The sequence below is a fragment of the Stegodyphus dumicola genome, chromosome 6 (genome assembly GCF_044657685.1).
Source record: "Stegodyphus dumicola isolate Sdum_Otavi_A_Nest chromosome 6, ASM4465768v1".
Lineage (NCBI taxonomy): Eukaryota > Metazoa > Arthropoda > Arachnida > Araneae > Eresidae > Stegodyphus > Stegodyphus dumicola.
In genome coordinates this window covers 37,047,811-37,061,991 of record NC_140773.1, presented here as the reverse complement: position 1 = coordinate 37,061,991, position 14,181 = coordinate 37,047,811, and the positions used below count along the sequence as shown (strand labels likewise).

Below are 14,181 nucleotides of genomic sequence, written 5' to 3'. Positions count from 1 at the left end.
CCAAAAAAATAACATAGAAATTTCTTTTCAAACCATTCCTTTTATACCCTAAAAAAATTTGGAAGATTTCATTGAAAAATTAGGGTAACTAAAAAACTAAACATGGCTTAAAATATATGGACTGGTTTGTGTTGAGCTGCCATCTACTGTAAATAAAGAATGTACAGAGTAACCTATAGTAACTTATAAATCCTTTTTCATTCAATTTTTCTCTGCGTACGGAAGGAAATTTTTAGGTGTGTCCACACCGGACACACTGTGCCTCAAAGGGTTAAACTTTCAGTGAATGGTTTATTCATACACACATCTAAAGGCTGAACTGACGACTTGATCTAGCTGGAATAATTGCCATGCCTGTGCTACACTCTATCAACAATTTCCTCGTATTATCCGTTAGATGGGATTTGAATATGTCCCAAACTAAAAGATATTCAAGATTCTAAGGCAACAGGACGCTTTTGCCAAGCGTTTCTTATCCACAATCTCGCACTCTTTTTGTCCATTCATCCTTTCTCTTGAACATGTATGAAAACACTATTCTTAAAATTACATTTCAGCATCGTCTTTATTTTACAAAAAAAAAAAAAAAAACGTGGGTTCTAATTTTGTAAAATCCCTACGGTGAGATGATATTTTTCCTGACTTGTTTTATGCTTTTGTTCCTTTCAGAACAATTGTTTTACTTCTTATCCTATCAAACATTACTGGAGTTTTATCCATATTTCCAGTAAATGATAGTAAATAATTTTTTGCCTGTCTATGTCAATAATATATGTTTGTAAACTTATCAATTTGTTGTCCAAATCTTTCGGAAGCTTTAGCGAAACTTTTGCTTTTTCTAGTAGAGCTAAATTATCTTGTGTCATACATCGCCTACACCAGTTCAAAGTTGCTTAAATATTTTCACTTTTATTTTGTATTCCTTTTTTGTCTAGTTGAAGTAAATAAACGTATGCTGTTTCTTGTTTCAGCTACTTCATTCTGGCGATTTTAGTTCAGAAATAGCGACAGTTCGCAACACTTTCTTCTGGGAAAAGCTATTCGTTATTCTTTTATGCAAAGCACATTTTTGGCATATTGACAATTCTGATTTCATTTTTCTTCCATTCAAGAATGGAGCTTTCAGCGACACCAAACATTCTTCCTGCAGCAAGATTTCTATTTTCTTTTGCAAACTGAATGGCTTTTCATTTGAAACCAGCACCGTATTACTTTCGTTGGGCAGGAGAGCCCTATTTACTAGTAAAAGAAATATTTGATCAACTAAAGCAATTGCGATTTAGTAAAGCCCTCGATGTTTGTTTCAAAATCACGGTTTCAGATGAATACTGAAAGGGAAAATACCTGAATCATAAATCTACGAATTCACTTGGTCGGGAGGGCATTCGTACCCCAAATTATATCCCCATTTTCTCGAAACCCTAGAATAACATTCTTGTGCATAATAGCATTCAATACAACAACCCTCTCAGAATTATTTACTCCCTCAAGCATTCCCTCCGTACACACGCATATTGTTTTTCTTATCACTAGTCAATTCAGTATAACATTGTCCGAAAGCCTGGACAAAATCTTCGAACGAATAACATCAAAAGATAAGAGCATCCCACGTCAGGTTTCTTGGCAAAGAAAAGAGGGCGCGTTATACGGCGAATATACCGAAAAGTTAAAAAATGTAGTTTTAAATTATAGTTGCGTGTTATGTACCGTTGCATGTTGTATGACGGAATATACGGTAGTAAATCGTTTTTACAGTCTAGAAGACATTATTTGTTCACAATATCAAGAAATGTATAAATACGTATTTTACTTTGCATCTAATGAAACTCAACTCAGAGCTTTCCTTGGGGACATTAAAGTGGATTTTAGCGTTAGACCAATTGTCTGTTGATGAATTGGTTAATCCATTATAATTAATCTGTTAAGAACCAGTCAAGAAATTAAACTGATAAGAGATTGGTTAAAAGTTTGTCTCTCGACGCTGATTTAGGGTCATTAGAGATAAACTCTAATGCTCTTTAATGGTAAGATTAAGGAATGGGAAATCATGCTACATTGTTAATGACTAGTTTAAAACCACAAATGATGCCATTTATTAAATGAAAGGCTTCGTTTATCGATTATTCAAAATTCTCTATTCTACAAAACTTTCATTTCTCTTCGTATAATTAATGTAAAACAATGACTTGAATTAAAATTTCTTGAATTTCTGAATATTTTTGGATTAACAGCATTATTAACGACACATTTATTATACAATTATTATATTATTACACACTTATTATGCTCATTACGTAACACAAAACCAGCCTTTACTCTGAAATCGTTAGGTTATAAGTTCTGCGCATGGAACAGCTTTCAAGCTTATCAGATGCATGTTTTATGGGAATTTTAGATGGCTTGCTGTGTAAGAAAAAAATTCATTTCAAAGCTATTATCAGGCTCAGCAACGCCCGAGCGGAAAAAGCCGCAGAACGCTGGTAGTTCGGTCAGATATTCGACGAGTCTTTTTGCGTTAAAAAGACCTCTACAGGGCACCCCTCACTTTCCGAGTAGTGCGTAATGACGGAGTACGTAGTAAGTTTACAAGTTTAAAAACTATTGCCAGCATTATTGATCCAAATCAATTAATCAATCTGAAAAAAAATTCAGACTTTTAATGAAAGTTTCAAACATAGTATTATTTTATAATTATTTGAATAATGTATCGTATAATAAGTTTATGGCAAAAACGTATTTGCAAATTTGTCTGATCAATCGGTGTTTTTGATTTTGCTACTGTATCTTCTACCCGTCGTGTTACTGTCGTTTATTGCAATGTAATGAAATATATCAGCACTTATTTCTTTAAAATAATTCTACTTTCTGCATTTACATGATGTGCTAGGCTAGGTTATATATAACAGGCAAATGTTCGAAAGCTAATCCCTAGGAATTATACCTATTGAAGAGCAGAAATGCCCTAAGTGTAATGCGTTCATGTGTATTCACGTTGCACATGAGTGAAACCACACATACCCAAACCTTAGTCACCAGAAGCTTAATCTACGAAACATTTCCATTACTCAAAGCCCTATCCGCTCGGTCTGTGACATACAAAATGAATCACTGAAATAGATGGACAAATATTTTGTTAATCTAAGTGTCATACCTTTCAATGTTCTAAATCCGCTTTCTGAGTTTTGAACCTTACAAAGTAACAAAAAGAAATTATTTTTGATTAATGCTTAACATTTGGTCAGCGATATAGGAGTTTGACAAAGTAAAATAATTAGAACATAATAATAACTAACAAATGATCCCAAAAATCAATATTTGTCGATTTAAGAAACTGTTTTAAAAGCATTTGGCATACAAAACTACAATTTTTCGTTAAATCACATATTTAAAATCAGACAATTAAAAGCAAGTAGAAAATAGGATTAATGTTAAAAAGTACAATAAAGTAAGTGCTCAAGTTAAATCAAACGGCTAATATTCATCAGAATTGCATAATCTGAAGTAAGAATCTGCCATTTTTGAAAAAGGAAAATGATATCCGAGATAAAAGACCAAACCAACCATAAAACATAAGAATTAGTATATACAGGTTAGGCATAGTGTAGGTTAATGATCATCAAACTATTGCTCCGCTGAGTCCTAGCTTTCATGCTGCTGTTCTAGGAACTCCGCAAGTAAAAATTAAAATCCAAAAACGTTTTTATACCAAAAATAAATACCTGAAAAAAGCATTTTTACTTCTATTGTTATCTAAATCAGAAATGTCACTAAATATAGTAATTTTCTTTTCTATTTTTCACATAAAGTACACACAACATTAATATATTTCAACGCCGCTTTTTTTAAATTAACTTCCCAGCAGGCGGTGCGTTCTCGACAAAAATAAACTATAGTTTGAGATCCTTCAATCGATGAAACTTCAAAACCACTACCCTTGAACTACTAGCTCCAGCAGCTTTCAAAATGTATTTCAATACTCGTTTCCGTGCGCTTATAATCCAAAACAGAAGTGCGAGATAAAATATTGTTATTTAAGATATTTTTCAAATGAAAGAATTTACTAAAGCTCGCATGAAAATAAAAAAGCTGATATGTACACGACATGACTTCCTTGTACGGAATAATAAATTATACGCATTTTTTCTTGCATCTCATTTAAACTTATTGGATTTAATTAAATCTACTTCGTCGATAGCTCATATACCGCAACAGAATAAATGCACTCTTTCACTATATTTGTTTACCTTCGTTGCACTCTGGCGCTAGGTTCACTTAAAGGCCTTACATTTCATTCATTTTATTACTCAGAATGCACAAAATTTATATCACCTGAAGAATTATCTAATCGTTGCTACATGTTCTATTCAAACACTAAATCTAAAACGAAGTATGAAAGAAATAAGAACGAAGAAAAAAAAAAGAAAGTTTTCACAGACGATTCAGTATTTCTCACTCAATTAATTTAGTTCTTACTTCGCGACAAGGCAAAAGTACTTAACAACTCACAATATCTATATTAAAAGTTGCCAAGTAAATCTAAAAAAAAAAATTACGAAGCAAATAAATTCTGGGAAAACATAATCCCAAAATGCATATTTGGGAAACAACGAAGCGAAAAATTAAAATCTGGTAGTAAGAAAAAAGTAGAAAATAAGACAAACATTTAAAAATATTAGAAAGTAGATGCTCAAAGTAACATAATTGCATGATTTTGGTGTAAGAATCTCCATTTCATGAAGAAAAGAAAGGGATATCTGAGGTAAACGAACGCGGAAACAGATTAGACGCAGTGTAATAGCGGCTGAGCAGTAAAGTTTCTGAACACTGGTAGTTCGGCCCGAGGTTCGAAGCCCACGAACGGGCTAGCAGAGGCGTTTTTGTGGTTTTCCCCATGTGTAACGTGTATATGAGCCTGTTTCCCATAGAAAGTCCTCCACGAAGGCATCCCTCTCCTTACCCTGATAGCCCTCGAGGCTTTGCCGTAATCATATAAACCAAAACCGTGTAACAAGAGGCGTAAGAGATTTATAGCAAACATAAAATTCAGGAGCATATGGCCCACCAGCGGCCGAGCGGTAAAGTCCCTGAACACTGTTAGTTCGGTCCGAGGTTCGAATCCAGCGAATGGGCTGGTTGCATGGGCGTTTTCGAGGTTTTTCCCCTGTGTGACGCGTTAATAAGAGCTAGTTGCCCTTAGAAAGTCCTCCACGAAGGTAATCCCTCACTTCCGTGTACTGCCTTAGGGTGGAACACATAAATATAATAATAAATAGCAAATATATGCTTCAAACTATGAAACTGAACTTAATCCTGCTTCCCTTATATTGGCTTAATTAGTATTTATATTGATTCACCGTTTTCCGAGTAACTAAAACTAAGAAATTATATTTGCAAAAGTGTTTGCATTTCGTTTTATTTGCCAGCAGCTGAACGTGATTTTCCCCTATTCGTAATATAAATACAATTCAGTTTTCCTCGTACAGTGAAGAACTGATGAATGCAACTAGTAACTCTGTCTTTAAACAGAGAACTTTGCAGAGCTTCACCGTAGTTAACTAAACCCTAACTTAATTTCCATTAAACGCATTATTTCTCCATTACTGAAACTTAGCTAAGAAGGTAGGAAATATATCTAAATTAATAATTTAATTGTCGCGTAGGTAAATGGCAATACAGAGCTAAAGTAAATATGTGAATACGATCTTATAGTAAGATTAATTGGATGCTTAATTTAATTTCGGAAAATGACAACCATATTTAACTATTCAGTACAAGGAAATGCTGGTACAACAAAGCATAATGACTTCCAAACTCATGACATGCTAACTGCACAAGTCTAGCTTAAGAATTCCTTGCAGTTCACTTCACGTAAATCTATACACTAGATTTGAAAACGCTAAATTGTGTGACTTTTTATCACGTTTGATAAGATCGGATATTTCTGTAAAATGTAAGAAATTAGGTCTCTCTACAAAAAATCAAAACTAATAACATAAAATGAATTTTACTTACGTTAGGAGCATATATCTTACCTATATTAATCGCATACCTCTGTTTCTTTTAATGCATTGTTCAGAAATTTATATCATGCTTACTGGCAACCGAATGAAACAGACCGCTGAAAAGTGATTCTCAATGAGCGTAAGAATCTCGAAGGGCGAGCCGGCTAGGATTTTATGTTTCTTCCTTATGCGTTAACATGAATACGAGGTTGTATTCTTCAAAAAGTTCTCCACTGTTAGCTCTAATATGTTCTCCCTTATTCGAATGAAGAGGGCTCACCAGCAGCCAAGTGGTAAATTCGCTGAACACTGGTAGTTCGACTTGAGTTACTTTCCAGGAATTGGGGCTGGCTGCATAGTTATTTTTCATAATGTGTAGCGAGGATCCAAACAGTTTCCTTTAGAAAATGCCTCCAAGAAGTCATTCCTCCCCTTAAGAAGAAAACTCGCATATAATATGATACAATCAAATAACCAAACCAAACTAGTCGACTAAAGCAAAATATAAAGTGTCGTATTAATTACAGCAAATCTTTATCATAGCATTTTAACGTGTAAGAAATAATTAAATAATTTATCAGAGAAGGACGCTTAAATATCTAAAAAAAAATTTTATAGAAGATATGTTTACATAAATTTCTAATACCGAGTACATTAATAAATATATAAATAATCGCTGCTTTTATACAAATTTTCTCTCCGTATTTTAAGAAAATATACCGCACTTGATTCCAGCTTAATTTTATTTTAAGAAAATATACCGCACTTGATTCCAGCTTAATTTTATTTTCTATAAAAATCATCAAAGTGCATCTATTTCTAGACATTTTTAAATATGTTTTTTTCATTTCCAGATGCTCAGTTCCGATTTCCTCATCTGTAAAACTTTAGCTTATTTTGATTTTCTGTACCAAGTTTTGTCCGCACTTTTTTCCTATTATTTACTTCCCCCCACACACACACTAGGTTCTTTCAAGGAGAGAGAATTAAAGGAACAAAACTGCTTAATTGCCTTAAGTTTCGATTCCCTGTAACAAAATGAACTGACTATATGTATATATGTGTATACATATACACTCTCGTATAATATATATATACACACACACTCTTATAATATATACATATATATGCGCTATAAAGAACACAATGCTATATTATACGAGTGTGTTCCCATATACATTTAATTTATGGGTCTTTCATGAAGGTATTACACATTACTTTTAAATACCGGTCCCCAGGCAATGGTTGAGGACTTAAGCCTGGAAACGCTGTTTAGGAAGCAGGGCCAAATGCTTCGTGGAGCATTTTCTAAAGGAAACTGTTTGGATCCTCTCTACACATTATGAAAAATAACTATTCAGCCAGCCCCAATTCCTGGAAAGGAACTCAAGTCGAACTGCCAGTGTTTAGCGAATTTACCACTTGGCTGCTGGTGAGCCCTCTTCATTCGAATAAGGGAGAACATATTAGAGCCAATCGTGGAAACCTCTGTGGAGAACTTTCTACGTGAAAATTAAATTATTAATTTAGATATAATTTTAGGGCATATAACTATAGTCCGCCTTACTGCTATAAGCACTACTATAAGCAGTTAACTGGGCCAGTGGCTTTACAAGTGATTACACAGGTTTTTCGACGCGTAGAGCAAGAAATATCTCGTTTCCCATAAAAAGTTCACCTCGAAGACATGCATCTCCTTATGTATTTATCCCTCAAATGTTTTTCTATAAGTAATTATCTAGAACCAGATTAATTAAATTAGCTGATAAGTGCTTTGCTGCAATTAATGAAATTCATTTGGTATAAAGTTATATTTTTAATTCCTATTTAGCAAATAATTCATGCAAATAATTCTCTTCTGCTTAACGGTTTTTTACATTTTAGCTCATGTTTTACACTTTTAAAAAACTTATGGCAATTTAAGTATTTAATATACAAAGTTATTCGAAATAATTTATCTGATTTCGGATGAGCATAATTTTTTATCTGATAATCGTGTATTGCTTTGATATTACGTCGAAATGGAACCTTCATATTTTAAAGTGTCGCCGAAAGAAGGCGCTGGACATTTAAGAATGTATGGCAGAAAAACATTTAGCATGCGGCATTTCTCTGATTTTGGTCATTTATTCCGTAAAGCATCAGTTTCGTTACTGCAACGGAAATGAGCCACCACTCAGCGATCGCTTAAAATGGTACAATGGGCAAATCTTGTGAATGAGATGCTTGTTTCTAACAAGATGTTGGATGAAGATTTACGCTTGTGTATGGTAATGGTTGGAATAAGCTAGTATTGATATATATGCCAAGCTCATACGCAGATCACTGGATCACTTGCTACTTGATTCCTTATGTGTAACAACAATTTTTTCATAGAACGTCCTTCACGAAAATTTCACTTAATAGATAACCATCGTGTGCTTTGCTATATTCAAATTAAGTAAACCAAGTTCAGAGCAATTTGAATTTAAAAAGAAAATCTGAAAGCTTTCAGATTTCATACAACCCCAAAGGGGCGTTTTTTAACGTTTCGTGTGTTACCTTTATTTATTAAATATCGTGTTCTTCACATACATAAAATTCGTACATAAAATACACAAACTACATAAAATTCAATTAAGCAGCAATATCACAAAATATTTAAAACAGACGATGTTTAGAATTTCCTATAGACAGTGTCGCGCGCTGGAGATAAAAATGTTTTTTCTGTAGAGTGTTGCCATTAGTCGCTGTGAAATTGTTGAGTTTGTTAAACAAAAATTTGTTAAATTTTTACAAAATATGAAATAGATAATAAAAATATTTCTAAATTCAAAATTCGGGAATCCAGGTGCCCATGGTCTGCTGGAGGATAACGTTATTCTAAATTCGATGGCTCTAGGTAAGTTTGTTTTTTCACAATGCGAGAAACATACAACATTCATGCAGATTCTTCATTATTTAGTTTCCTTAAATGTAAGACAGAACGATAATATTTAGTTGTAATAATTAAAAACGTGATTTGTTTAAACGTTTATAGTGAAACTCCACAAAATTCCATTTTGAGACGAATAGCCCTTCTGGCTACCGTCCTTTTGGGCTAAAACCTAAACAGCTTATTTTTTATCTAATATATTTGCCACTTTTCAGTGAAATTTTAATAATTGGTTTGCATTAGTCATTGTCAATAATCATCTACTCTTATGATTCGTTTAATAGGTGCCTTAGTAACATGTTCTTCCTAATGTGTGTTTTAGTAATAGTATTGTTACGAGTTTTGTATGTATGTAAGTAAATCTAGAGATATTGTATGTAAAGCTGTAATATCTTGTACAATGTAACGTGGAGGGCCTCAAGAGAGTGAAACTTCGCAGGAAATGTAAGATTAGAGGCAGGTCCATTTAACATTGAGAAAAATGGCTATCTCACAAAACTGGTGAGATTGGCGAGCTGGCGATGGTATTAGCGCATAATTTTTAACCAAATTTGGTCAGAAATCGCCAAAAGTCGCTAAAACTGGCAACCATTTGCGAACATTTTGGTCCCATTCCTGTAGAAATATAATTGATCTCATTCCTTACATGTAACTGTATTCAGCGTTATATAGAACTGCAATTGTACATGCCTTTGAGCAAGTTCGAGAAATCGAAGGTACTGGAAATTTCTCAGCGGCTAGGGAAAAACTATATAAGACCGGAGAGATCGACTCTGAGTTTAGTTCAGAATTTAGCTCAGTATCAGAGTATTGAAAGCATTGTGTTACCTTATATACTGAAGTGCTTTATTTTGTTCTGTGTTTAACTTTCTTACAGTTTGAAGTGGTAACTACTACTGACTTAGCAGTTTGAAGTAGTATGCGTTTTGTCACACTGAGAAAAGCTGTACGAGTATTTTCGTGAAAAGTTTCATAAAGTTTTTTTGTTTGGGGAAAATAGCTTTAACTAAGCTAACCTAAGATATCATCGCTTCTGTGCGCATTCAAACCATAACGAACACATACTCACTAACGTTATAGTATTAACGAATGTGTTGAAATTATCCAGCAATATTAAGCAATTTTATTTTTACCATTTTTTAATAAGCCGACATTGTATAATTTTTATTAACCTTCCAGCAGACGCGTATGCGCAAAATTTACGACAAATTCAGTTTTTAATGCACATTTTTCGCATATCGAAGCTGAGACGTCTGAAGGTCATTTCTATTTCCTCCTTTCAACCCTTCCCCACATCATGGAATGTGCCAACAGGAAGTCATTTGACATTTTTTTAACTGGGCTTTTGTGCTACGTAGCAGCTTTTTCGTAAAAGTTACGACACACGTGTGGTCGTGGATGAAAATTCGGAAAATATTTTTTTCTCAAATATTTTGTAATTTTGTGTTATTAATTGCCGTGTATTATTTTAATTTGAATACATTTAGCTCTGTAAATTTTATATCGGTTTTCATGGCAAAAAAATATGTGCAACCAGCTGATTTTGCTTGTATTCTTCAAGAATTATCTAATGAAGAAAAGAAAGACAAAAAAAAACCTTTGGATGGGAAAACGATAGCGATTTCCATCATTCTGTATTTTCTTTTATTTCTATTTTTTAGAAATAAAAAATATTAAAGTTAGTTTAAAGTGCGTTTTTGTAACCAGTAAGAAGTAAATTTCTTTGCAGAAGTCAGTAACGCTAAACTTACTTTATTTCCTACCAAGGTGTTTACTTTTTTACTGTCTGTACTTGCCTTTGATGAATATTAAAATTAGTTTCAATTTTAAAATATAATTATTAAATAATAAATTTAAAATTTTCTATATTGAAATCCATCATGGCATTTCCATTTCACTAACATAAGAACTTAAAAATAATTTACTTATATTTGAATGTGACATCATTTGTAGTTTGCAATAATAAGATTAATATTTTATTTCTAAACAATTTATTATCAATATTTACTCATTTCTGTCTTTTTTCATGCCAAAAACGGTAAAATAACGGATGTCGTAAAAAAATACGACGCGCGCGTGCTCATGTAAAATTTCCAAGCGCGCATACTGGAAGGTTGAAGTATTTTACTAAAACTTTAGGACTCATTAACTCATTTTGGAATCTTTTCTTTAGGGTATTGGCTTCAGCAGCTTTACAGTCCACATGCTTCCAGCAGTTGTACTTTGTCTTGCGGCAACCTACATACTTATACGAATCATGTATAGAGATATGTCCACTCTGAGGTTTAGTGAGCCCCCAGAGGTCGTAGGTAAGTCAACCCAAACATCATTATTTTAATTAGGATCCAAGCAAAAACATGCATCTCTTCTCTAAGTTTTGTCTGGTGTCTCCTCGTATTACGGTACAGATGGAGTAGAATTAGATTGTTTCCTTCTACCTGTAAATCCTTTTATTTCTCTGGGAATATTGTTTGTCAGACGTATCATACAATATCTTTCTTTTCTTTGAATGTGTGTAACATAAGACCATGCAGTTTGTCCTGACTATAAAATATCTTAAGATGAAACTAAAAACAGAAATATGGAAGTGTGATTAAGGTAGCAGTTTATTATAATATTCTAATTGTAAGATTTTAAAAATATTTTTATTAATTTTTCGAATAATTGTTATTTAACTTGCTTACGTGTTCGAGCGTATTTTAAACATATATTTATTTAAATTATCAAAATTTTGTATAAAACATTTATCAGATTTTTTGAATCCAAAATCCCATAGTGCATATTATATGATCATCTCTATACTCTCTGCCTGTAATTTTTTAGATTTTATATAAAGGCTTATATTATCTAAAAAAATTTATATAAAATATTAGGGATAAAACTACTTCGTAAAATAATAAGTTGAACTGCGAACTCGGTTGATTTTTGCTCCTTGCAAATGCATTTTATTTGCAGATAAATAAACTACTGTATGTCTATTGTAGAGCGAGTGAATGCTAAACAGTGCGCTTTACATACATAAAAGCACAGAAAATAAATTTATCTTTTGACATACGAGACGGAATAAAATTTGTTCACAGAATTGTTTACGTATCGAATACATCACAATGTGGAATGAATTTCTGCATAGCTCAAAAATCTGTTTTTTATTTTTGTACTATTAAAATTATCGAGAAAGAATGACACTTTTATGCTCAGTAGTGTCATAAATTTTATTTTCATATTCATCCTGCAATTGATGAATATTTTAGTCTGAAACTGAAATGGGAAAATAAACACTGACATATTATTATTTAAATTTTTGAAATGCTTGCTTTAAGCTTGGAATTTTTTCTGCTGTGCAACTGTTCCCAGATAGTTATATGGTTCTGTTAGTTTTTCAGTTTTTTCAATATTATAACTGGAGAATTTTTCGGATATTTCTACTATTTTTCGAATAATTATTTTTCATTTGCTTTTTAAATTCGAACATGTTGAAGTCTGATAATTGACTGAAATGCTGAAGTCCTGAAACACTAGTGATTCGCTCTGGTGTTTATATTCTCTAAGTTTAAATAGGCTGATTGGCTGCCTAAAATTCTAGTTTCTCCTCCGTGTGTAAAGCAAATTCTGCCAAAACTCTTTAAAACATCCATCACGAAGACATCCATTCCTTTTGTAGGTATGCTTTTCAGTAATCGAGCAATCCAATCTAACCCAAGCGCCTTTAATCAAAACTAAATTCATATCCATGTTGGGATAATTCATACTCAAAATCTTGTGCTTCTCTATTAAAAATATTAATGACAACAGATCATGAATACTCTTTATACTATATTAAATAACATCAAATAATTGAGGTTCTACATATTTGCTTAAAGCAATATGAATAATAATTCAAAAGCTAAAATGATAGGCTTTACGGAGGTAACTAAAACATTTATTGAATCAGCAGAAGTGCGTAACATATTACCAATTGTCAAAGCTGTTGATAATGTAGCATGTACAGCTTCAGTTTCTCTTTTAATTTAATTGTGTAACTATCAGTACGCGTTACAATTATGAGCAGATTGTACTCGTCAATGTCAGTACCTCCTTGCAAGCTACAGCAGTTTTGCGGTGCTCAAGATAAAGTGGTCATCAGCATTTTCATCTTAGTCTCAACAGTCCCCACCGTAGACTTTTCCTTTAGTCCACACTATGCACCATGCTGTCCGTATTCTGGTTCTTCTTTCAGTGTTCCTTACTTTACGTAGTTAATTCCCGAAGGACATAGCATTAAGCTCTAGCTTTCTTATTTTGATTCCATCGATGGGATCCAACAGGCTGAAGAGTGCGTAACCCAGTGGGCCAGCTGTTCTGTCGACGGCGAAAAGAAATATGTGTGTATACACGTATAATAAAGACATTGCATAAATTACAGACGTATGTACATAATTTATATTATTAATTTATTTATTACATACCTTTTACACTTTCTTACGCATAGTTTAACTACAGCCAAGTACAGGAGATACTTTTGGTTTATTATTAAAAAACCAGTTTGTATATAATGCACAAAGTAAGCTTCGTGTTTTAGTTTTGTTTTAAAATATATTTTCACGCAAAATCTCTAAAATTAGCAGTAATAAAAAGCATAAACTTCGTTTCAATAGTAATGCGTCGTCTCTTTTTAGTTCAGTTTAGAAATCACTTTTTAGTTCAGTTTTGAAATCACTTAATGTTACGAAATGTGCAGGCGCGGTAAGATGGCTTCCCCGCAAAGCAGTTTCAGGGTTGCCATAAAATGGCAAAAGAAAGCAAGGTTGCCATACTTGGCGAAAAATTGCCCATTTGATGACAAAATTGGCGATATATTATGGACGCATGGGGAACCTTCTGGAACGAATTCTTACCGGTTTAGTCCAGAATGTTCTCGAACACAAGCTGAAAGCTATATAAACCCTGCTGGTCCACAGTCCGTTAGTGTGTGTGTGCCTCGTCTAGAGTGCGAGTTAGTTAGTATCGAGTCGGTGTCTCGTCTAGCGAGTCAATCCCTGCGGAGTCGATCGAGTTGACAGCCGGGCAGCGAGTGCCGAGTGGGTCGTCGACATCACCGAAGGAGTCTGTTAGTGTATCGCGGTTAGTGCATCGTCGAAAGAGTGTGTTGAGCTCCGGAAACGACTGAACCGAAGAGTCGGGAGCCGTGCTCTGTGTGTCGTCAATAGCATCGCGAGTCGTAGCGTGGAGAGTCTCGAGAGTACGTGAAGTTCCGAGAACGACTGAGCAGAGTCGGGAGCTGTACTC

At 33.6% G+C, this 14,181-nt stretch overlaps 1 protein-coding gene across 2 annotated transcripts in view; it reads left to right on the top strand.

Annotated features, from left to right (window-relative positions):
* LOC118205142 (P protein-like) overlaps nt 1–14,181 on the top strand; it is a 175,424-nt gene that overhangs the window by 103,594 nt on the left and 57,649 nt on the right. For both annotated transcript variants that reach the window (XM_085818218.1, XM_085818217.1), the window contains exon 12: nt 11,090–11,225. In XM_085818218.1, coding sequence (XP_085674344.1) covers nt 11,090–11,225 — 136 coding nt within the window. The remainder of the gene's footprint in view (nt 1–11,089; nt 11,226–14,181) is intronic.